Source organism: Malus domestica, chromosome 01 (assembly GCF_042453785.1).
Source record: "Malus domestica chromosome 01, GDT2T_hap1".
In the NCBI taxonomy this organism is placed as follows: domain Eukaryota; kingdom Viridiplantae; phylum Streptophyta; class Magnoliopsida; order Rosales; family Rosaceae; genus Malus; species Malus domestica.
This window is the reverse complement of record NC_091661.1, coordinates 30,061,568-30,083,014: the sequence shown is the minus strand read 5'-3', so window position 1 is coordinate 30,083,014 and position 21,447 is coordinate 30,061,568. Positions and strand designations below refer to the sequence as shown.

Here is a 21,447-nt window from a genome sequence, read left to right as displayed (position 1 = left end):
TGTAAATAATTGAAAGAGTGATGGGAGGAAATTGACTACAAAAATCTAGCTTTCAGCTGTCTATTTGTAAAACTGAATAATTGCAGCTACTATACAGAAAAATCCAAAAATTTTTGTCGGTTCTGAATCGATAAATCCAAGCTTCAAAAAGCAATCTGACCACAAATGTAAGAGACTTTTTTCTTTTTTTGGAAACAAAAATGAAAAAGACGAATATGCTCATATGGTAAATAAAATGAGTAAATTAGTTAAAAAAAAACATACTTCAAGAGCTTAAATGGAAAAATTCGACCAAAAAAAGAGCTTAATTGGAAAAAAAATATTCCTTCGGTTATTCACTAGTTATGTTCTTATTAATTTTAGTTGCACTATTCTTTTGATACCCTTCTCCCATTAGAAAATACGGAGGTTTTTTTTCTGTATGTGAAAAGTTCTTAAACTTCTTTCATTGCATCTCTGCATACATGTTTGTCTTACTTTTTTTTTTTTTCTTCTTAACCTTGTGTTGTTGCAAGATCTGTTGTGTAGGTTTATACTATTAGGTTCGACTTTAGAGGGAATAGGTTTCATGTCCCCCCTCTTTTCTTTGAATTTTTATTGTTTTCGTTTCTAAAAGGGTAAGGTTTATGTCCCCTTCTCTTTTTCATGTATTTCTTATCTTCATTTTTTATATTGTAAGGGATTCGGTTTATTTCCTCCTAATTAGATGTAACTTTTTTTTCATTAATCATCAAAATTCGGTTATCTAGGTTTTCTAAAAACACATTAAGTTAAATTATTCTTAAGTTCAGCTAACAGCAAGGTCAGGATGGCCGAGTGGTCTAAGGCGCCAGACTCAAGTTCTGGTCCTCTAACGAGGGCGTGGGTTCAAATCCCACTTCTGACATTTCTTTTTCTTATCATTTTATGTATTTACTTCTCTTAATCATTTTATTTTTCCCTTTTTTTGGCTTTGTGAGTGAAGGTTTCAAATTCTACCACTCTTCACTTTTATCGAACAAAAATAAAAGGGCTGTCGACTTTACGAATATCAAAATGTAGTTGTTTTAAGCATGTGAACGAGAGTACAATAATGAGTTAGGATTAAGATAAGTTTAGTTTCAATTTACTAAAAATAGAACGGCAGTAGGAACAAGTCAAAGTGAACGAATTCATAAGATAACTGTGGACCACCCTGTCTTGTTCTTGCATTCATGGCGCCAAAGTACATGCAGTAGCACGTTGTCTTCTAGAACATGGAGGCATCTGACATGGTCTATGCAAGTTCCTTGGTGCAAAATTCGAACCCTTCAAACCCAATCAATTAGTAGTCGACGTTAAGAACACGTCGGCTTTGATTGGTTTTACGTAACGAACAATCGATTTAAGACTGCAAATCTTTGTAGTTTCTGAGTGAAAAGTACGTTGATTTCTGTATCGAACAAGCTTGAAATGTTTGACAACTGATTTGTCTTTCTCCTAGCAATTATCAATCAGTCTGTTTTGACTCAACTAACAATCACAGTGTTGACCCAGCTAACATTCTAAGTAAACACCCCCCAGTCCCCACCCCACAGGCCTCCTTGATGCCGTACAGTGCAAGAAACCTAGGTCGGAACAACAGCTGCGTAGGAGATCTCGCACATGAATACAAGAAAGGGTTAGCGATTTTCACACTCTCGTTTTGTCATTGTTTGCTTTGTCCTTGTTTCTGTCAGTTGATTGCCCTTTCACCCGGCCCGGCTCTCTCCGCACAGAGTTGACAAGGATCCTAGCTAGGCAAGATTTTGAACTTGGTTTTGCAGCTGCTGGAAATCTGTATCCGGGAACATTCTCTTCATGATGTCGAAAAACAACACTTCGACTTTCTGCACTTCATCCCGTATCTGCAGTTAAAACAAGGGAACTTTAACGAAAAGCTCTCGGTACTGTTTATTTTAATGAAAAATCATATTTTTACACTAAAAAGTCAATCCTGATATTATTCACTTTACCCTTTATTTGGTCATTATCGTTAAAACGCAAAGTTTTCAAGCCCTTTTCATTAGTTTTCCTTTAAAACAATCGTGTATACAAGTTTCAGTTTCTAACCCTGTATGTTTATTCTTATCATTTGGATTAATTTAAGAGCAGAGATTCAAAGGGAAAACTGAGAAAAGAGAAGTAAATGTTACCGGGGAATAGAGCGGATACTGATCTGCTAAGCATTTAAACGTTAACTGGACATCCGCCGCAAAATCTAGAACTCCATAGTAGTCTCTTTGATCCAGCCGTTGATAAATTTTTTGAAAATTCAGGATATCAGTTCCGGATACATTCATCCTGTGAGCGGAGCTCACGATCTGCCTCCATGCGCTCAGCGAAAAAGGCATGATTTCGTGGCCTTTTTCGTCTATCAGTCTCTTGATCATGTTAAGTGCCTCCTGGCACTGCAAAGCATATATTCAAAATATAATAGTATCACTAATTAGATTTCATTTTTCACTTCTTCCAAACAATCCTACTTCCGGGAGTATGATGTAGATGCAAATAAGGCTTAAACCGAAAATGAACAATAATCGATTTCTAACAAGAACGAAAACACAAGAGACTATTTATGGAGGCTGTTACAAAGAAATGGAGTTGTAGAGCTTCAAAACAATCCATTTAAAGAGAGAATCAAGAAGAATTAGTCCTCCAGCCAAATCAACATACCTTCGTTTGTATAGTGTAAGACATCCTTGCCCCGGAGGAAGCAGGCCTGTTTGTGTTTAGAACGCTGCGTTCTGCAGAATATTCAACAGCAACAGTTGCAGCACCAGTCACGTTTCCTAATGCGCTATTCAAACTCAGAGGATTTGGTATAACACCGTCATTTTGGCCGCCTTCACGGTAAAGTAACCGCTTTCCAGATTGTTGATAGTCCCTGCGAGAGTCATGTTGGACAGGCATTTGTCTTTCCCCTAAGTCGCAGGACTGACAGAAACAGAAGAATGTATATTAGAAAACTTATAACATTCGATTCAATGACAAGAGTTTGATGGCCGAATGTGTTTCATCACCGACATTCACATTCAAATCTGGTTCCCAGCCTGTAATCTTTACAGCATTTGCTCTCCTCCTGCTAACCACTTCCCTTCTCTGTCCAACCAGCATATCCTCCATATTCCCATTCAAACCAGCTTGTCCATAAAGTTTCCAACATTCTTACGCCTTTTCCTGCCACACATGTGTGCTTCCCTCCCTTCTGCAGACAGCAAATCACCCATAGTGTCGTGCAAAGAGAAGTTACTTGATAAGCAGGAGGAGCCAGAATCTCCAATATAAAAGGGGGTATCGAAGATTGGCCCGTTTGTTTCTCTAGGTACATTGAGGTCAATTTGTTCTGCTCCCGCAGGGGCTTCAAGTAGACTCTGCAATGTAGCAAAGGTATCCCGAAGGGATTGCAAATCTCTATCCATCTCAGTCGGTAAGAACTAGTTGGTAATGTGCCCCCGAGACTGAAACAGCACGAAAGTAAAACTATACACAAATTCATACAAGAGATTCAAAAAGCGGGTTCAGTTATCGACTTGGACAAACCATGCCTGAGCGTGAGGTAAAATCAAGCGATCAAAGTTCCTAGATTCACAGGGATATAGAATAGCACGTAAGTCACGATACATAACTCGTAAGAGAGAAAAGTAGTACCCAAAAACAAATTTCCGATACTCTTTCAAGATTTTCGAGGAAGTAGGGGCGGAACTCTAGCTACAAACTCGTTTTCATCATCAATTTTCTAAATATGATTTACCAAGAATGAACTCACCCATCAAATTACTCTCTTAAATGCCGGAATCTGGCTGTCAAACCTATCGGCCTCCTGCCCTTGCAGGTGAGGCGAAACTCAAAAAGGCATCGCATATCATGTAAGTTAATCTGATCATTCAGACACCATAATCGAATGACCAGCTCAATGAAAAATCTAATGTATTCATTTTGTAATTAATATCAGACTGATAAGGTAGATAAAAACTCGTAAATTTCTTTACTCACCTCAAATGACTTGAGAATTCGACCTCTTCATCGATTCAAATTCAGTAGGAGTTTGAGATCCATTCTCGATCCATGTCCAGGACTTAAAAACTCAATTGATCAACAGATCGAAAAGCTCTTGTGGGTTGTTCGACACTATAGTGATGACTGCTCAAAGCTCTCAAGATGCCCTATGTACTCAACAGATTGAAGCTTAGCTTGCATTCACCCTTTCAACGAGTACTCGACATCTACTAACGCACACGACATCTTGCAGATTCTTTCCATGCTTGATGTGGTTATGACGTTATTATTTGTCCAGGTAAACAAACTAAATGTCGTCTAGCCAACGGGACAGACTATCCCAACCGTAGGAGCAGCTTAAACGGGTACAAAATGTTTTCCCGTCAAGATAAAATGTAATAAAGACGGTGAATATATCCAACACGAACGGATAACTGTTCGAAAAAACATAAGAGGGGGATCGGGTGGAGACACAGTGCAATAGTTTGTTTCGCAGTACAGACAACAAAACTGATCATGTCATGCTATGAACGGAGGTAAAGCATTCGAAAGAACGCTCAAGAAAGAGGCTTGGAAAGCAGACCTGGCATCCCTACGAGGATGCAGCCGGAGCAACAGCCGCAGAAAGAGCTGAGAAAGCTGACCTGGCATCCCTACAAGCATGCAACAGCCGCAGTGACGCGATTGCGGGAAACCCTGCAGTTGCAGTTGCAATCAGCAAGGGTTTAACCTTCACGTCGTATAAACTCATTTGAATCGAATGCCAACCAAAGCTTTGCTTCGAGGTCGACTCGATTTCACAATTAGGTGTACTTGTTCTGCTCTGTTCAAGTTTTTTTTTTTTCTCTTCAACAATTGTGAACTTTAAAAGTAATGAAATGCACTAAATAATCAAACGAAATTTAACTCTTATATAAAAACTAAAATGTCTACAACGTTTCACCGGTTCAGAACTACTACATAGAAGGACAATTTCTAGAACTTCTAACCAGTAACCGGGTAAAATAAAAGGGAAGAACACCGTCACGTTTACATTTCTAAAACTTATAACTAGATCATTCTTCCTCCTCAAGAAAGGCAGATCATGGATAGGATGCTGGACAACTTCTAGGCGTCACCAGCTTTCGACTTCTTTGGCATACGATAGCCTCCAACCACACAAGCATGGTCGCGCTCAAAAGGTTCAAGTGTGACTTGTTCTGCTGGCTTAAACTGCTCTGCCTGAAGCTTCTTGACCTCTGATTGGAACACTGCTTCCGCGGGTGATGTTGAATCAATGCAGTTGGCCTGAAAAACAGATTTTAGTTACCAAACCATGAGCGGGCCAAAAGGAAAATTTCCAACCATCTAATTTACGCCACAAGCAAAAGGGACCTCATGTCTTATAAGGTCTACCCTAAATTCTGAAAACAAACCTTGATTGAGATAACGAAGTGGCCTCCAGCTTTCAGAAAATATGATGCATTCAATGCTACAATCCTAGCCTGCAGAGGTAATTTGACAGAGTGAACATGATTCAGAAGCAATTAACATTTGAAAGGCTAATTATGGCCAAGCCTTCAAGGACTTCTGCCAAATACACCAACGCCAACACAGTCGGAAACATTGGTATTAAGGCTACCAGCAACACCAGAGAATGAAAGAGTAGAGGAGAAAAGGGGAGAGGTGAGGTGAAATCATTAGGAAAAAAAAAAACTGAATTACAAAAATCAAATATGTAGGAGCATCAGAAACTCGGTCTTTGCATCACCCATAATTGTCTTGAAGGGGAATCCGAGTTGTTCGTCACATGCTCAATATATTGCAGGAAGGAAAAAAACTTTTAGAAATACAATTATGAAAAATGACACTACAGATAAAATTAGAAAAAAAAAAAACCAAATTATAACATCTAAAAGTTTTATTGCACAAAAAAATATCCAGTATAGAGAACCAGAATCAGAACGAGTACAACAAAAGACGTTAGAACTTGAAAGAATGAAAAGCATAAACAAATACTAAAAGAATTTACAGAACAAGAGAAAATAACGAGTTTGATTTCAATACAGAACAATGTACGCATCAGAAACTCGAGTTCACATCATTCATGCTGTCGTGAAGGGGAATCCGAGTATATCTCATCATATGCGAAAGAATATAAGAAAATGACACAAAGTGGTTATGATTTTCAAATAACACAAATTCAAACTCGGGTAATCGCTTTGAAAATCTTGATATTTCATAACCCATAAGAAAAAGACTATAGGCAAAAAAGAGATTCTTTTACTAGCGAAGACATGAAGGGCAAGAAACAAACCTGATCAGGTTGTGCAACATCAGAGAATATCACATCAACCATGCCAACAAGCATACGGTATTTAGCTGGATGCCTGGCATCTTCAATAATGGGTATGACATTTGTGCGCTTCTTCGCCATATTTACCAAGTCTCTGCCACTTCTATGAGAGAACTCAACAGCATAGACAACTCCAGTCTACAAAAACAACAGGCAGTTTAGTTCTAAGAACCTATGGTCGGAGGGAAATAAGGAGCTTGAAGAACCAATATCAGAAAGAACACTTACAGGGCCAACAATGTCAGACACATGAGAGACTGTTGTACCAGAAGCAGCCCCGAGGTAGAGAACTTTAGCACCAGGTTTCTACATTAAACACACAGAAACAAAGAGATATAAACAATCAAAGATGGACAACAAAGATCAAACAAAAGGCAAGAAAACATGAAATCAAGACTTACAATCCATATATTATCAACGCCACCGAGAATGGCTGCAGCCAACTTGGAACGGAAAGGGTTCCAAATTCTATATTCAACCTTTGTTCCATCCTCATTCTGAAAGAAGGAAAACACATTTAGAAGGTGACTATTGACTATATTCACAAACCACAATAATAAGAAATACAATAAAAATCACAAGCAATTAGTCTAGATACTTAATTAAACGGATACTTTTGAAGGTACAAACGCTTAAATCCTTGTTTATACGGATACAGAGCAGATATTATAATAAGTTCAGAAAATGGACAAAACACACCTGAACAGAAATCCTCTTCTCATTGTAGACAGCTTCACCGGGAACAAGATTCTTGGTAACAAGAGCATCTTCCTTACCCTTACCAATGAAAACACCTTCATGCCTGTGAGGCTCAACCACAACTTTGTTACCACCCTTCATTCCACCTCTCCCGCCACGTCCTCTTCCACGACCGCCTCCGCGATCACTACGTCCACCACGGGGCTTAAAGCCACTACCACCTCTGTCAAAGCCTCTACCCCCACCACCACCAGACCTACCTCCACTTCTTCCACCTCTGTCACCTCTGCCACCCCTGAATCCTCCACTACCGCCACGACCTGCAAAAAACCCAACAAATCGACGCAGATAAGTAAAACACTGAAATCTCAACTGATTTTGTCGAAACCAAATTAACCCAAACACAAAAATCAACACTTTTTACAGCAGGAACAGAAAAAATAAACCAAACTGCATTAACTTCTGGTAAAACATCCAAACAACAACAACCTTCAACACAAAGTAAAAAAAAAACACAGAAACTGCGCATAAAAACGAAGGTAAATACTAAAGAACTAAACTTTCATGCGATTTTGTCGGAAAAAAATAAACCCAAAATCAAAAATCGACAATTTTTTCAGCAGAAAATGAAGAACAAAAAATCAGAATATCCAGATATCCGAAAACCCAAATAAAAATGCATACTTTCACACAAATTATAAAGAAACAAACGACAAATATTAATAGGGGTAAATCTCTTTTTCTCCATTACCTCGAGGAGGAGCCATCGCTGCAAGTGTAGAGAGAGCTGCGGGAAGGAACCTGGTTGCTAGGGTTTATCAGAAAATTTGAGAGAGGCGCAGTGAGCTTCCGATAGAGCCTGAAGGCTCTTTTATAACGTCTGCGTTTTAGGGTTTAGGGTTTTGATGTTGGAAATTACCGTCCCAGGCGCCCAGCTGCGTAACTCTGCGTAACTGCGGTAATTATTAAATGGGCCAAGCAATTTTTCGATATTAACTTGTTCGGCCCACGATTCGACTTGACTCTAAGCTTTTTCGTTCGGGTGGGCTGAATACGGGTTTGGGCTGAGCAAAGATGGGGCCCAATTAAATGAAACATCTGGAAGGCTATCTGAGTCAATGTGAAGTCTTGAAGCATCTGGAAAATTCTCGACAAAAGACATCCTATCCACCAAATGTCATCACTCAACTTTGCCTCTGCTCAGTAAAAGTTTTATGATGCTACAGAGCATCTTATATCTCAAGTTTTTTTCTTTAATTATTAAATCTTCTATTTTGTATATTTTAATTAAAAATTTAACGGTTAAAGAGCTTGGAGTATTATATATTTCAGAGTACCACATGAAATCCTAACTACTCAGTCGATGTTTCAATCCAATAACGTACGAACGTTTATTTAATTTCATTACATGACTATTTGGTATCAGTTTCTATTACAGTCACAGACAAATCTCGTGGTATTAAACTTTTAATTTTAAACGCTAACAGAATTCAAATGACGTGAATTAAAATGAAAAAGTAAGTGAAAAGGTTGCTAAGCAAAAGCATTTAATTTGTATCCAAACAACACTGCCTCAGATAGCCCTATCAAAAATATGAGAGATTTTTCAGTGTGATTGTCACACAAGGTAGTACACCACGTGTTCTTATATAAATGGTGGGTTATGCGTGTTTAAAGGTTAATAACTTAAAAATTATAATTTTCCACCACTTACATAAAAACACGTGCTGTATCATCCGTGTTCCCGTCACAACTAAAAATTTCTCCAAAAATAGTCATTTTCCTCCTCAGATGTGCTTAGTCCCTAAGCTAATTATATTCTCCCCCGGATAATTACTTAAACCTACCCTCATTTTGTCGTTTACCAATATACCCTCCCACTATAAACGGTAATAACCATTCACAAGGGCAGAATGGTACTTTCGCCTCTGAAATATTCTGCCCTTTACAATCTATAAATACGACCGTCCATTCAGATACGCAACCCGCAAAACACTTCCGAAAAAACTCTATTTCCGATCAATGGCGTCCGGTCACGAAGTCCAACTGAAGCTAACCTCCGCCCGCGACCTCAAGAACGTCAACTGGCGAAACGGCGCCTTGAAGCCCTACGCCGTCGTTTGGGTGGACCCCAAGAACAAATGCTCCTCCCACGTCGATGAGGAGGGCGACGCGTCACCCTACTGGGACGAGACCCTCACCATCCCCTTACCGGGCCCCGTTGACGGCGACACCACTCTCAACATCGACATCGTGCACGCCGGATCCGACCCGGATACCAAGCCCTTGATTGGGTCGGCCCGGCTCAAGCTCCGGGATGTCATCGATGACGTGGGCTTCGACGAGCCCGCCAGCCGCACACTTCAGCTCAAGCGACCATCCGGTAGGCCCCAGGGGAAAGTTGACGTTAAAGTTACGATCAGGGAGCCGCGCTATCGTGCGCCGGAACCGTACAACGCTCCTCCTTATGGTGTCCCGCCGCCAGCTGGCTCTCGGGAATATCCCGCTCCGCCAACGGCTTATGGGGCACCTTACGGCGTACCTGCACCACCGCCGCCGCAAAACCCTTACTACGCGGCGCCTCAGCCTTCTGGGTATCCGTATAACCAATACAGTGCTCCAGCGCCGCCGTACGGTCAGCCCGCTCCCTACGGTCAGATGGGACAAGGGAGTTACGGACAGCCGGGGCAGGGCTACGGGCAGGGGGCGTACGGGCAGGAGGAGAAGAAGAGCAAGTTTGGGGGGATGGGGACGGGACTGGCGGTAGGCGCGGTGGCTGGGGCGGTGGGTGGGCTGGCATTGGCGGAGGGGTTTGATTACGTGGAGGACAAAATTGCGGATGACGTGGCTGAGAAAGTGGAGGATGATGTGTACGACGGCGACGACGGCGATGACTTCTAGGTTGTTTTGTTGTTTTCCGATGTTTCGATAGTTGAGGCGTGGCTTGCATGCATGGGCCATGCTTTTTAATTAATTGCATGTTTTTTTTTTTTTTTTTTGCATTGAGAAAAATGGAATGGAAATAATATGTGGTTTAAATTAAAATTATCTAAATCGAATGGGACATAAAGGCAGTCCAATTCGAAAATGCGACAAAATGTGCGTGACAGGGTAAGCGAGTGCGTCAGGATAATTGTGATTTTTTTAACATGCGTGTGAGAAACGTGTTATTGAATCTTCAATAACAGGATCAGTCAGAGCATCTAGATAATATGGATGCGTTGTGCATATATGCAGCACAAACAGACAGAAATGAATCAAATCAAGGTGCAAATTCAATAGGGCAGGCAGTCCATCATTAACTATTCTCGCAAAAGAGAGATTTTTAGTGTGCCTAGAATATTAATCGATATATCAAATATAATAATACAATTATTTGGAGAAAAAAATTTCATTTAATTTGTATTATGATATTTGGTGTAACGAATCGCGTTCCCAACTTTTTTTAAAAAATGGCCGATGCAACGTCTGATTGGGTTTAAATGGAGCGGAACTCGTTTCGAGTGTTGATTAATTCAAGTTTTTTACTATGTTGTTATCAATGTAAAAGTTATTAATCACATCGCTAATACAATTTTTAGTATATGTTACCGTTTATTTAGAGTCGGCTTGTATTAAGAGAACAAGATATGTTCTCTTGTCACAATATAGACACCCTACGAGGACTCAACACGCTAAAATAGGGCATAAGATTGGCATCTAGGCATATATAGGGCGGTGGATGTTGGTATGGAATATTCTTTTTTTTCCTCTTTTTATGCGGTATGGAATTTTACTTCTTTTTTCTTTTCTTTTTTTTAACAACGAAATTTTTCTTTTTAAAACAAAAATAATAGGGTAAATTACATAGTAACCCCTCAAGTTTGAGGTCTATTGCAATCTTATACAACATCTTTAAAACATTTCACTTTCATACCTCAAATACTATTTTATTTCAATTTCATACAACCGTTACATTTTCTATCCATGAATCTGTTAAATGCTGACGTGGCTGCCACATATATGCCATGTGGCTGTCAAATGTCTGCCACGTGGCAAATAAAATAATTTTTTAATTTTTTTTAAAAACTTGAAATTGGAAGAAGAAGAAGAAAAAAAAAGGGACCGAACCCCTGCAACCCAGAAAAAGAAGGAGGAAGAAGAAGAAAAAATAAATAAATAAAAAAGGACCGAACCCCTGCAACCCAGAAGAAGAAGGAGGAATAAAAAGAAGAAAGAAGAGGAAGAGGAAGAAGAAGAAGAAGAAGAAAAAAAAAATGATCGAACCCCCTGCAACCCAGAAGAAGAAGAAGGAAGAAAAAAAAGAGAAGAAGGAGGAGGAGGAGGAAGAAGAAGAAGAAGAAAAAAACAAAAAGATATGTGGCAAACAGGTTTTTAAAAAAAAATTAAAAAAATTATTTTATTTGCCACGTGGCATATATGTGGTAGCCACGTCAACATTTAACAAATCCATGGATGGAAAATGTAACGGTTGTATGAAATTGAAATAAAATAGTACTTGAGATATGAAAGTGAAATGTTTTAAAGATGTTATATAAGATTGCAATAGACCTCAAATCTGAGGGGCTACTATGTAATTTACCCAAAATAATATATCCGGAATATTTGGCTTCCTCCTTTCTTAGTCACCTCTGATTGGTTCACCATGGCATCAGAATGCTTGGCACGTCCTAAACCAATCATTTTAATCTTCTCTCCGCGTGAGAGACCTTTTCTCTGTGTGAGAGACTTTCTCACCGGTGTGTGAGTGCTCCCAATTCCGTCATCTCGCTCTGCCGCCAGCCCTAGCAGTGACCAGGGTCAGTGGCCTTCCTTATTCTTCTTCATTTTTTGTCTCTCTTCCCTTCTCTGTGAGACTGGCTTTCTCCATGCATGTTTTTCGACTCGTTTTTCTTGTAATCCATCCCCTAAGTCCTCCGATCTAACCTTTCTTCGGTCTCAATCTGATAGTCCCACTTCCAACCTTCCTTTTTCTTATTTTTCCTCAAGTTTTTCCACCTCCATGACTCTAATCCAGCCATTTTCTTACCTTTCCATTTGCTACATTCATCCATCGTTCTCACACATGTCTGATTCTACAACCATTTCTTACACCCGCGTTTTGCGGCTTTCTCGGAAGGTGTGCAAAGCTTTGGCTCATGCGGTGTACACACCACCACCTTCCACTTGTATGTTGTTTTCGGCTTTGTTGCTGGGGGAAAATTCTTTCCTACTAGCTTTTTTCCTTGGTGACTGTGGTTTCGATATGTGTGGTGCTTGGTGGAGGAAGATGGAGCCCTCTTCTTTAGGGCTGTGTTTGGTGAGATCTCTGCCATGGGATGCTGGATGGTAGTCTTTTAGGGTTGTTGTTTTTCTGTTTTTGGGCTCTTCTCTTGGGTTGGGCTTTTGTTTTGTGTTTGGGGTTCACTTTTTGTTTTGTGTTTGTTGTGTTATTGGGCCCCTTTGGTTGTACTTGTGCTCTCTTGGTAATGAAAATTACCTTTGTCCCAAAAAAAAAAAAACAACCAATCATTTTAATCTTAATTATTAGCTAAGTCTTAGTCGAGTAATAAATATATCCTCAAAATGCTGAAATATGTCTCTTTAAGTAGAAGTAGGTTCGAATTTATTTGGTTTGGTTTTTTGTCAAAATCAAAAATCAAACTATAAATATTATTATTCGGTTTGGTTAGGTTCGCAATTTGTACTTCAGATAAATTTGATTTTTTTGGTTCGGTTCATTTATTTTTTTTCAAAAAAAAATCTTTTTCTTTTTAGTCTAGAAATTGAAGAGAAAATGAAGAAAAAAAAAATATAGGGAATAAGGCTTTCAACATGTTTGGGCTTTTAAGTTAGGTTTCCTTAACCTTGAATTGAAATGAGGCTAATAGTTGAATTGGAATATGGGTTGGAAAATTAACCCCCTACATAAAAAAATACATAAAATTTTAATTTATATTCATTCAGTTCAGATTGATTCATTTATGTTCCATTTTGAACCACCAAAATTGAAATCGGACCAATAGTTTTCGTTTAGGTTCTTTTATTTCCCGTTCAATATTTTGGTTTCGATTCAATATTCAATCCCTTTTTTTCGGTTTTCGGTTTTTCGAATCCACCCGTAATCTCAAGTACGTATTTTTGTCTCCATTGATAGAAGAAAAATAAAAAAATTACGTACATGCCAAATAATTTGAGTAAAGATTGGAAGGAGGACACTAATTGTTATAAGAGCAAGGATTAGAAGAAAATTGTACACAATATTATTGTTGTTGCTAAGCTTCCAAACAATTCTTACGAGCCTTCACATGCACTACAAGGCCCGGATTGAAGGTCTACACACCCTTATCACCTCGCCTACGTTTCTTACAAGCAATAACCAAAACGAAAATAGTTTTGGGCTGTTCCTTTCTCACTTCCCTTTCCTTCATGTAATTTGCCAACGTTGTTTGCAGCATTTCGTACAAGCAAATATCAAGGAGGTATGTTCGAAAACATGACTCTGAGTGCACAGATAAACGTTTTTAATCACTTGAGTCACAAACTTATTACGTCATTCAAATCCACATTTTAACGAGGTAAAATGGGGAAAAAAATGAGTACATGCATCCATGTATTGGTAATATTTCGAGAATTATTATTAGCACATCAAACACAAATAATTAATCATTTCAAAGTTCCTATTACAATTTTGGTTTACTATTTTGATTGAGAATCTAGGCCTATGGCATCAACTACTTCAATGGGAATGGATGTAACAGAAGAATACGTTAATGCCTTCCGCACCGGAATCCTACCTCCACTTTTGGATACGTGTCGTCGCGTTATCCAATAGTGAATCCACCAAGTTTACGTGCAAGCCGATGGAGTCGACTACCGCAGCTCGGCTCCCATCCTATCGGCTCTTCGTGGAGCATTTATTGGATCCGGATCAACCCATGGTTACCCGGATCTTACATCGCTCCCTAATCACCTAATCAACCTATTACTTTTATGGTAGGCTTGAGCCAAGCTCCAACTCGAAAAAACTTCGAGTCGGCTCAACCATCTTCGTTGTGTTAAGCATAATAGTCGTCATGCTATTATGAAATTTTGTGTACCCGATCGTATTTTCCACACGGAACCAGATCCCTTCTTGAGCATAGGGTTGGGAGCCTTTGACCGGGCCATCTGGACTATTAAAATTTGATCCAACTACTACAAACAGGGGGCCCTCTAAAGGTTGTAATTATTGTAGCCGTTGGATCAAATTTCAATGGTCCAGATGATCCAATCAAGAGGATCACACCTTATGCTCAAGAGGGGATCCAGTTCCTTTTCCACACAATGAAAATTCTATTCTTGACTTGGGTGTCATGTAGTCACTTTCAAGTTTGAAGACTATTAGAAACCAATAAATACAGGCATCAAAATATAATATGTGTGGAGTAGAGAGATTCCGTCATATATCTGGGAGTGTAACTCATACTCTCGGTTGCTTCCATCACATAATGTGTAACTACGCAATGAAAGATATATCCTCCGATTACACTTAAAATTTTACCGTGTCAGTGTGTCAGTGGCTTCGCAGTGGATCCCGAGTCATCAAAAATATTGGTTCTAACATGGCCTTTTTTTCATTAAGTATGGTACGTTTACGGTCAGAGCAATATTAAGAAGACTCTCTCAAAAGTGGTTTTCCGTAAACTCTCTATCACCTCATGTTTTAGTATAATATTTTATTATATTAGCATAATAATTAACGTTAAACGTGAGATATTATAGAGTCATAAAGTCTTACTTTCAGATCCCCGTCGCATTTCCCTTATGGTCCTCTTGAAACATGATTGCCAGAGCTGAACTGGCGGTCATTGAATGCCAACCAACACCCACCGCCCCCCCCCCCCCCCCCTCTCCCGAGTGGAAAGTGAACTACTTGCATAAGTGGAGATCATTATCTTTTGCAGTAATTTTCCAGAAAAAGAAAAATATAAATTTGGGATTACTTCTGACAATGTATTAATCTAATTAATTATAAACCACAGTGTGGTAATATTATTGGGTCATTCATATAATTTCTTTGAATTCTCTAAAATTCACGTCATGAATCAGATAAATTTAACAAAAGCGTAATCCGATCTTAGGTAAATATAAATTTATCTAAGATCGGGTTAATTTGTACAATTCATTAATAACTTGGTTAATTTGTACAATTCATTAATACTTAATCACACAACTACAAAAAATAGGGTTCACTAATTAGGGCTCTAATGAAGGTGCTCAAATTAATAGTCACACTTGTTCTTGTTAGATCTCAACAATCCCCAACATATTTATGAAAGACTTCGTAATGCTTTCATATACTTTTTTTGCGTATAGGTTGGTCTAAGGTTAGAGAGCCGAAAAGGGTACACAGGGAGTCATTTTCAATAAATATTTTCAAAGAAATGCTAACGAAACTTTCTTAAAAGTGGGACTCCTTAGCATTCCTCGTATTTTCAACAACATTTTATAACATACGTACGGAAATTACATTAAATTGTGAGGTGATAGAGTGTTCATAGAGAGTCTCGCTTTTGAGATAATCCCCTTAACATTAGGAAATCATACAAATATATACCTAGGAAATTAGATTATGTTGACTTATATCATGATTGAGTTTGTAAAAGGATACGTTCATGCATATATTGTATCGTTCCTATTTACTTATCTCATTTCAAATAATTTAACATGTTGATATAGTTAGACTATAAAGATATTGTGTTTTTGAAAGCATGTGTTGTGAATAAATACTAACCTGTTGTGTGTGGATAAAATGATATATTGAAGTACAAATCGACATAAAAATTACTATTTACGAGATTCGAATCTAAGATCTCACTTACAATTAAAGAAAAATACCAGTAAACCATAATTTTATTGTGTTAATTGCCAAATTGGTATGAATCCGATCCAACAAGACTTTACACAAACACTAATTGTCGTGTCCCGCTTGTATGATTTTCTCTCAAAATTAACTTCGAGATAGTTCATCTCGATTGATTTAGCGTTTTCCTTTAACCAAGTTTATGTGTTGCATGATTATATGATTAATGATATAGTTAAATTAAAAAATTAGTATTCGGTCCCTAGTTCCTAATGTTCATTGACTATGATCTTATTATTTTTCAAATTTTGATTGAAGTCTCTAGCATTAATATGATAATGAATTTACATGTTTATTACATAATTTTTTAATATAAAATTAGTAATTAAATTAGGGTTTAATACTCACACCTCTATTAAACTCCTAATTAATTTTCAATTCAAACATTTCCAAAATAATAAAAAATAAAATTAGATTAAGTTTGTACCTATTAGTTCTATTTTTTTTGGTTTATAAAAAGATTCTCAATTATTTAATCTTAAATGTACCAATTCATATAATTTTTTAATTTTTTTTAATCTTAAATGTACCCATTCTTAAATATATCAATTTGTTATATGTAAAATGTCACAGCCCGTTCCAAATTATTATATTCGTGGCTGTGAATGAACGAAATTGCCCTTAAGAAATACTAAATTTGTGAAGCTCAGGTTGCTAATTATCTAGGTTCCTAAGTTTGAAAATAAAATGGAATTTAATAAGGATGGAACTTAGATTTTTAGGTTAAAATGTTAAAGTTTGGTGTTTGGAGATTGGAATAAGGACCACGTGGGATCCCCACATCCCTCAAAACCCTCCTCATTTCCCGTTCACTGTCTTTCTCTCTCCTCCTTCACGATTTCTCACTCTCTCTGTCTCTCTCCTTCGAACTCACACGGACCACCACCAAAACCACCCTAAATCTATACCAACGTCAAGTTTGAGACCACCATTGGAATCCTGAGGACTTCACGATCACGTTGGTATCCATTTCAGGTAAGTTTTACTTCGGAAAACCTAGATTCTAAACTCCCCATGAAAGTGTACTGTTCATGAGCTTTGAATTGGTTGATTTTTAGGACAATCCAAGCTCATAGTGAGCTTAGTGAGGTCCCAAGGAAGCTCGGAGTGCTTCGTTGGAAGTTTTTGGACGTAAGAACACGGAGATCGACAAGTTCAAAATTTGGCCGGAGCTTTCGAGGCGTTTTCCGGCGAATCTCCGGCGAGTTAGGAGTCGAGGTAGGTATCAATCTCTTCGTCTCGTCAAGTACTACAACTTTCCTTTTTGTTTCACTCAATTTCGTTGAGTATTGAAGAAGTTATACTCATTTGAAAAATACCCAGTTTCCGGCGACCTCCGAGGCTTTCGAGGCAGTTTCCGGCCAAACCACGGCGAACTAGGTGTTGTGCAAGGTACCATTCTCTTTGTCTCTTCAAGGGCTACAACTTTCGTTTTTGAATCACTTGATTTCGTTGAGAAATGACAAAGTTATGGCAATTTGAAAAACTGTTCAGAAAACGGCCGCCGGAAAAACCAGTCCGGCGACCCAAGGAAGAAGAAGGTGCTACAGTAAAAATAAAAAATAAAAATAAAATTATTTTAAAAATATGTCGACGTCCGTGACGTCGAGTAGATCACTGTGGTATATTCATATACCTAAATTGAACACCGTATGAGAAAGTTATTGAAGATTGTTGGTTAGGTGTTCAAATAACGTTTTATAGTTTTCACATTTAGGTGAAAATGTGAATTGATGATCCGACTGTTGGATCATCACCAAACTTTGATACGTTATAGTACGTAATATTTGAGGATTATTGGAACTTACGGATTGGGAATCCGAGTTACGGATCTTCCGGAATTGGAATTGTAAGTCCATAATATAAAATGTTAACCGTCACTTAGTTTTGGAAATTGACGGAGATCCGACCGTTGGATGGTAATGAAATTTTAGGATGTTGTCCTAGAGATATATTGTGGACCTCTGGAAGTTATGGATTTAAAATCTGAGTGGCAGATCTTCCGGATCGAACTACGTAGTGACGTATTTTATATAAGTTAAATATTCTATCGATATGAATTCTGAGGTTGGATTTGATTACTATTCTAGGCGGCGATCGTCGTGACGCCTTGATGTGTGGTGCTAGGGAGTTGTTGGATGAACTCCAGGTGAGTGGGCAGTTTTGTTTTCCGTATATATATATATACTTAACGTTTTCCCAGAAATTGAAAATGCATGAAATTATGTTTAAAATGAAATGCATATGAGTTATGTGGAAAAACGGGAAGTGAAATACCATGCATAGAATTGATATGAAAAGTATATAGAAATGTGAGTTGAAATGCCATGCATGAATTAATATATGATGCATATGTATGAATTGGTGCGGTGGACGCACATGTAAGAATTGATTTATGATGCATATGTATGAATTGGTGCGGTGGACGCACAGGTAAGAATTGATTTATGATGCATATGTATGAAATGGTGCGGTGGACGCACAGATGAGTATTTAATTACTGTTATGATGATGATGATATATATTGAGCTCAAATCCTGCACCATGGTTTAGTGCTTATAGTATTCACCGCATCGCACGCTCGCCTTGGATCCAAGTAGATGCTAGTCGTACAGTCCACGCGGAGTGGGTACGACAGACCAGTCGCGAGAGTGTTAGTGAGATTCCGACTGGTGGGTGACCTTAGATTATGTGCACAGATGATTTATGAGAAGCACTAGAGCGTAACTTGTGTGCAGAAGGCCGGACGGGTCACAGAGGTGACTCCGGTAGAGTGATAATGATAGATTTTGAGCTCTAGGTTCAACCGTATAGGGCTATTAGAGGGCCTACGGTTGATTACTTTCTTGCACCTGATATGATTATGTTGATGCATTCATACCTTATTACTGTTGAGATGATGTGGCATGGCATAATTAATATGAGAAATGTTGAGATGACATGGCATGGCATGATTGATAAAGAGATAATGTTGAGATAGTAAAAATGAAGTTTTGAGAATATATATGTATATTTATATTTTACATTTCTGGGAAAGTATACAGGTTTTACGGAGAGGGGTTACAACGTTTTGAGAAATGTTTGGATTTGGAAAAGAATTGTTTTACTGACCCACTCAATTTTGGTTTTGCGCCCCTCCAGGTTCAGGAATCACAAAGGTGTGGTGACTACGAGGAATTCGACGGTGTTCTGACAGATTGGACAAAATTAGGACTCACCTTCGGGTGTATCAACTTATAAATTGTATAATTAAAGCTTCCGTACTGTGCAAATGGTTACGTCACTCTCACGTGACGGCCAGCATGCCCTCCTTCGGGACGGGGTGTGTCAGTTGGTATCAGAGCATGGTTGCAATCTTGGACATCTTGAGAAGTTTATAGTGAATTCTGTCAGAACTACACCGCCTCGTAGCAAACCACGTAGTTAGAGGAATTTAGTCTCCCTGATTTAGCGGTTTGGGGGAAACTATTATTATGGTGATTCAGTATATTATCAAAATGGACATTTTAAGACGGGTTATGAGTTGAATTTGAATCACCTTATGAAATGATGAACCTGAGGGAGCGGAGTGACGGTTTAACCAATTGGAAAAGATGTTTCAGATTATGCAAGTCAAAGGAAATTTCCTTCTGACAGGTGGGTCGAGACGACTACCTGGTTTTGGGTATGAATTTGCATCCTGGTGGAAACAGGAATGTTAATTGTTGTCACCAGAGGAATCAGCCGATTTAAAAATTTTTAAGGAAAAGTTTATCCCTCCGGCATTTATTGATGGTAGTAAACAAGAGTTTACAAATATGAGACAAGGAAGGTGATGATCGAGGGATATTATAGAAAGTTTTCAGACTTGCCTCGTTCCATCCAGATATTGTTGTTAATTTGGTGGAGGTGTTATGTTGTTTTAAGCTGGGTGGCAAAAAGGGAAGTGGTATTTTGGGTGACCACTATCCATTGTACTTCTTACCAGGAGTATACAAGATGTTGTTGAGCCTTGAGGACTCTGAGAACATGAGCAACGAGAATAAAGAAGAATAAGAAAAGAATGGGAATTAAAAGAAGACGATAAAGTTAATGATTCGTCATATCAAGGATATAGAAAGATTCAGAGCTTCGAAAGAAGTGAAGCTAGAGTTAATTTTTCCAGCTGAGGTTTTAATGTCGCTGGTCAGAATAAAAGTGATGGATATACTGGTAATCCCCGATATTTGAGACAAGGTGTCTCGAGTAAAGGAAATGTACTTTGTGCAGCATGTACAAAATTAACACTTTGGGAAATGTGAAATTAATGAATGTGTTTATGTGAACAGAAGGGACACAGAGTTGTGAATCGTCCCTAGAATCAGTTGTACTCAACAATTTTCCATGAAATCATAGTGTCGATTCAGCAGAGTTATGGATTTAGTAGTTTGGTCGGATTGACCGTGAGTACAGAGATATTTGATGAGTTATATGTTCAGCCGTACGGACCATGAGAAATGGATTTGACTGACACATGAGAAATTGGTGAGTTATAGGCTCGGCCGTGCCGACCACGCGGAGTGGATCCGGCCGACGTATTATTGAGATAAGAGTTGAATCAACCGTATTGGTCATTCTAGTTGACTTCGGCTGATATATTTCTTATTATGTATGATATTACCTAGAGAGTGGTAAATAAATGTAGTTGAGACGAGTGTATGTATTTTGCATTGAGTGACAAAATAGTAATGTTATATCTTTGTGAGTGGTTGCCTACTTATCGAGACAACGATGATTTATCAGTATTGCGGGCTGCAGACCGTAATATTAATAACTCATTCGTGGATTCGTTAAGCAAGCAAACCGGTAGGTTATTTTATGTTAGTGTTGTACTTATTTAGAATGTTCAGTATTAATAAAGTATGTATTGTGTCGGTTAAATTATTTCCATTAGAGTGGTTGGTTATAATTGTGACTAAATGGATTGTTACGGGAAACCAGTCACTTTCCATCGATCTGGATGACCAGAGATTACTTTTGTAAGTATGCAAAGTGAAGTGAGTTCAGCCATTATTTATGCTGTGAAAGCAAAGAGATTGTTTTGAAAGGCTGTCAAAAATACTTAGCTCATGTGGTGCTAAATGATGTTGTTTGGAGTAGTGTGAATAATGTCGAAAGGGTTAGACTTTTCTTGATGTCTTCTCTGAAAGTATACCTGGATTGTCTTCAGGCAGAGATATGAGGTTCATTATTGATTTGTTGCCAGGTATAAATTTATGTTAAAGATTGGTTCATGATGAGTTAAGGGAATTGGAAATTCAGTTGAGAGAATTGGTTGATAAAAGTTTTATTCAACCTAGTACAACACTGTTGAGGAGCACCAGTTTGTTGGTGAGAAAGAAAATGGACTTTAAAGACTATTCCTTGATTATAGATAATGGAGTCGGGTAACGATTGAGAACCGTTATCCATGGTGATGTACTGATGTTTATTTAACCAGCTCAAAAGTAATTGCGAAGATTCAAAGATTGAATTGAGATCTGGTTACTACCAATTGAATATTATAAGTGACGTT

The 21,447-nt window shown here is 38.3% G+C and overlaps 3 protein-coding genes, 1 long non-coding RNA gene and 3 other non-coding genes across 9 annotated transcripts; 3 read left to right on the top strand and 4 right to left on the bottom strand.

Annotated features, from left to right (window-relative positions):
- The first annotated feature begins 802 nt into the window (after positions 1-802).
- On the top strand, positions 803-886 carry TRNAL-CAA (transfer RNA leucine (anticodon CAA)). The gene has a single exon. It is a non-coding gene; the product is annotated as a tRNA-Leu (tRNA).
- Positions 887-1,020: 134 nt separating this feature from the next.
- On the bottom strand, positions 1,021-4,317 carry LOC103442978 (ATP-dependent helicase BRM-like). 3 transcript variants are annotated; one of them, XM_070820342.1, is made up of 4 exons: positions 3,767-4,317; positions 2,674-2,934; positions 2,154-2,408; positions 1,021-1,865 (listed from the first exon to the last, which is right to left on the bottom strand). In XM_070820342.1, the coding sequence occupies exons 2-4, from the start codon at positions 2,908-2,910 to the stop codon at positions 1,755-1,757; spliced, it is 603 nt and encodes a 200-aa protein (XP_070676443.1). In that variant the 5' UTR covers positions 2,911-2,934; positions 3,767-4,317; the 3' UTR covers positions 1,021-1,754. The 3 variants fall into 3 exon arrangements, with proteins under 3 accessions (XP_070676443.1, XP_017189956.1, XP_028959847.1); XM_017334467.3 differs by having other exon boundaries at positions 3,994-4,269; XM_029104014.2 differs by having other exon boundaries at positions 3,025-3,843.
- A 567-nt stretch (positions 4,318-4,884) lies between these two features.
- On the bottom strand, positions 4,885-8,982 carry LOC103442968 (rRNA 2'-O-methyltransferase fibrillarin 2-like). The gene is made up of 7 exons (XM_008381750.4): positions 7,782-8,982; positions 7,031-7,350; positions 6,733-6,828; positions 6,560-6,637; positions 6,293-6,469; positions 5,412-5,480; positions 4,885-5,283 (listed from the first exon to the last, which is right to left on the bottom strand). The coding sequence occupies exons 1-7, from the start codon at positions 7,795-7,797 to the stop codon at positions 5,104-5,106; spliced, it is 936 nt and encodes a 311-aa protein (XP_008379972.2). The 5' UTR covers positions 7,798-8,982; the 3' UTR covers positions 4,885-5,103.
- LOC114826862 (small nucleolar RNA snoR60) lies at positions 5,719-5,791 on the bottom strand. The gene has a single exon (XR_003775869.1). It is a non-coding gene; the product is annotated as a small nucleolar RNA snoR60 (small nucleolar RNA).
- LOC114826859 (small nucleolar RNA snoR60) lies at positions 6,054-6,126 on the bottom strand. Its single transcript, XR_003775867.1, has one exon. It is a non-coding gene; the product is annotated as a small nucleolar RNA snoR60 (small nucleolar RNA).
- A 70-nt stretch (positions 8,983-9,052) lies between the features above and the next one.
- Positions 9,053-10,075, top strand: LOC103442962 (protein SRC2). The gene has a single exon (XM_008381739.4). The coding sequence runs from the start codon at positions 9,053-9,055 to the stop codon at positions 9,929-9,931; it is 879 nt and encodes a 292-aa protein (XP_008379961.1). The 3' UTR covers positions 9,932-10,075.
- Positions 10,076-16,673: 6,598 nt separating this feature from the next.
- Positions 16,674-19,173, top strand: LOC139195158 (uncharacterized). Its single transcript, XR_011579792.1, has 5 exons — positions 16,674-16,889; positions 16,973-17,132; positions 17,238-17,306; positions 18,005-18,063; positions 19,056-19,173. It is a non-coding gene; the product is annotated as an uncharacterized lncRNA (long non-coding RNA).
- Positions 19,174-21,447: the final 2,274 nt, after the last annotated feature.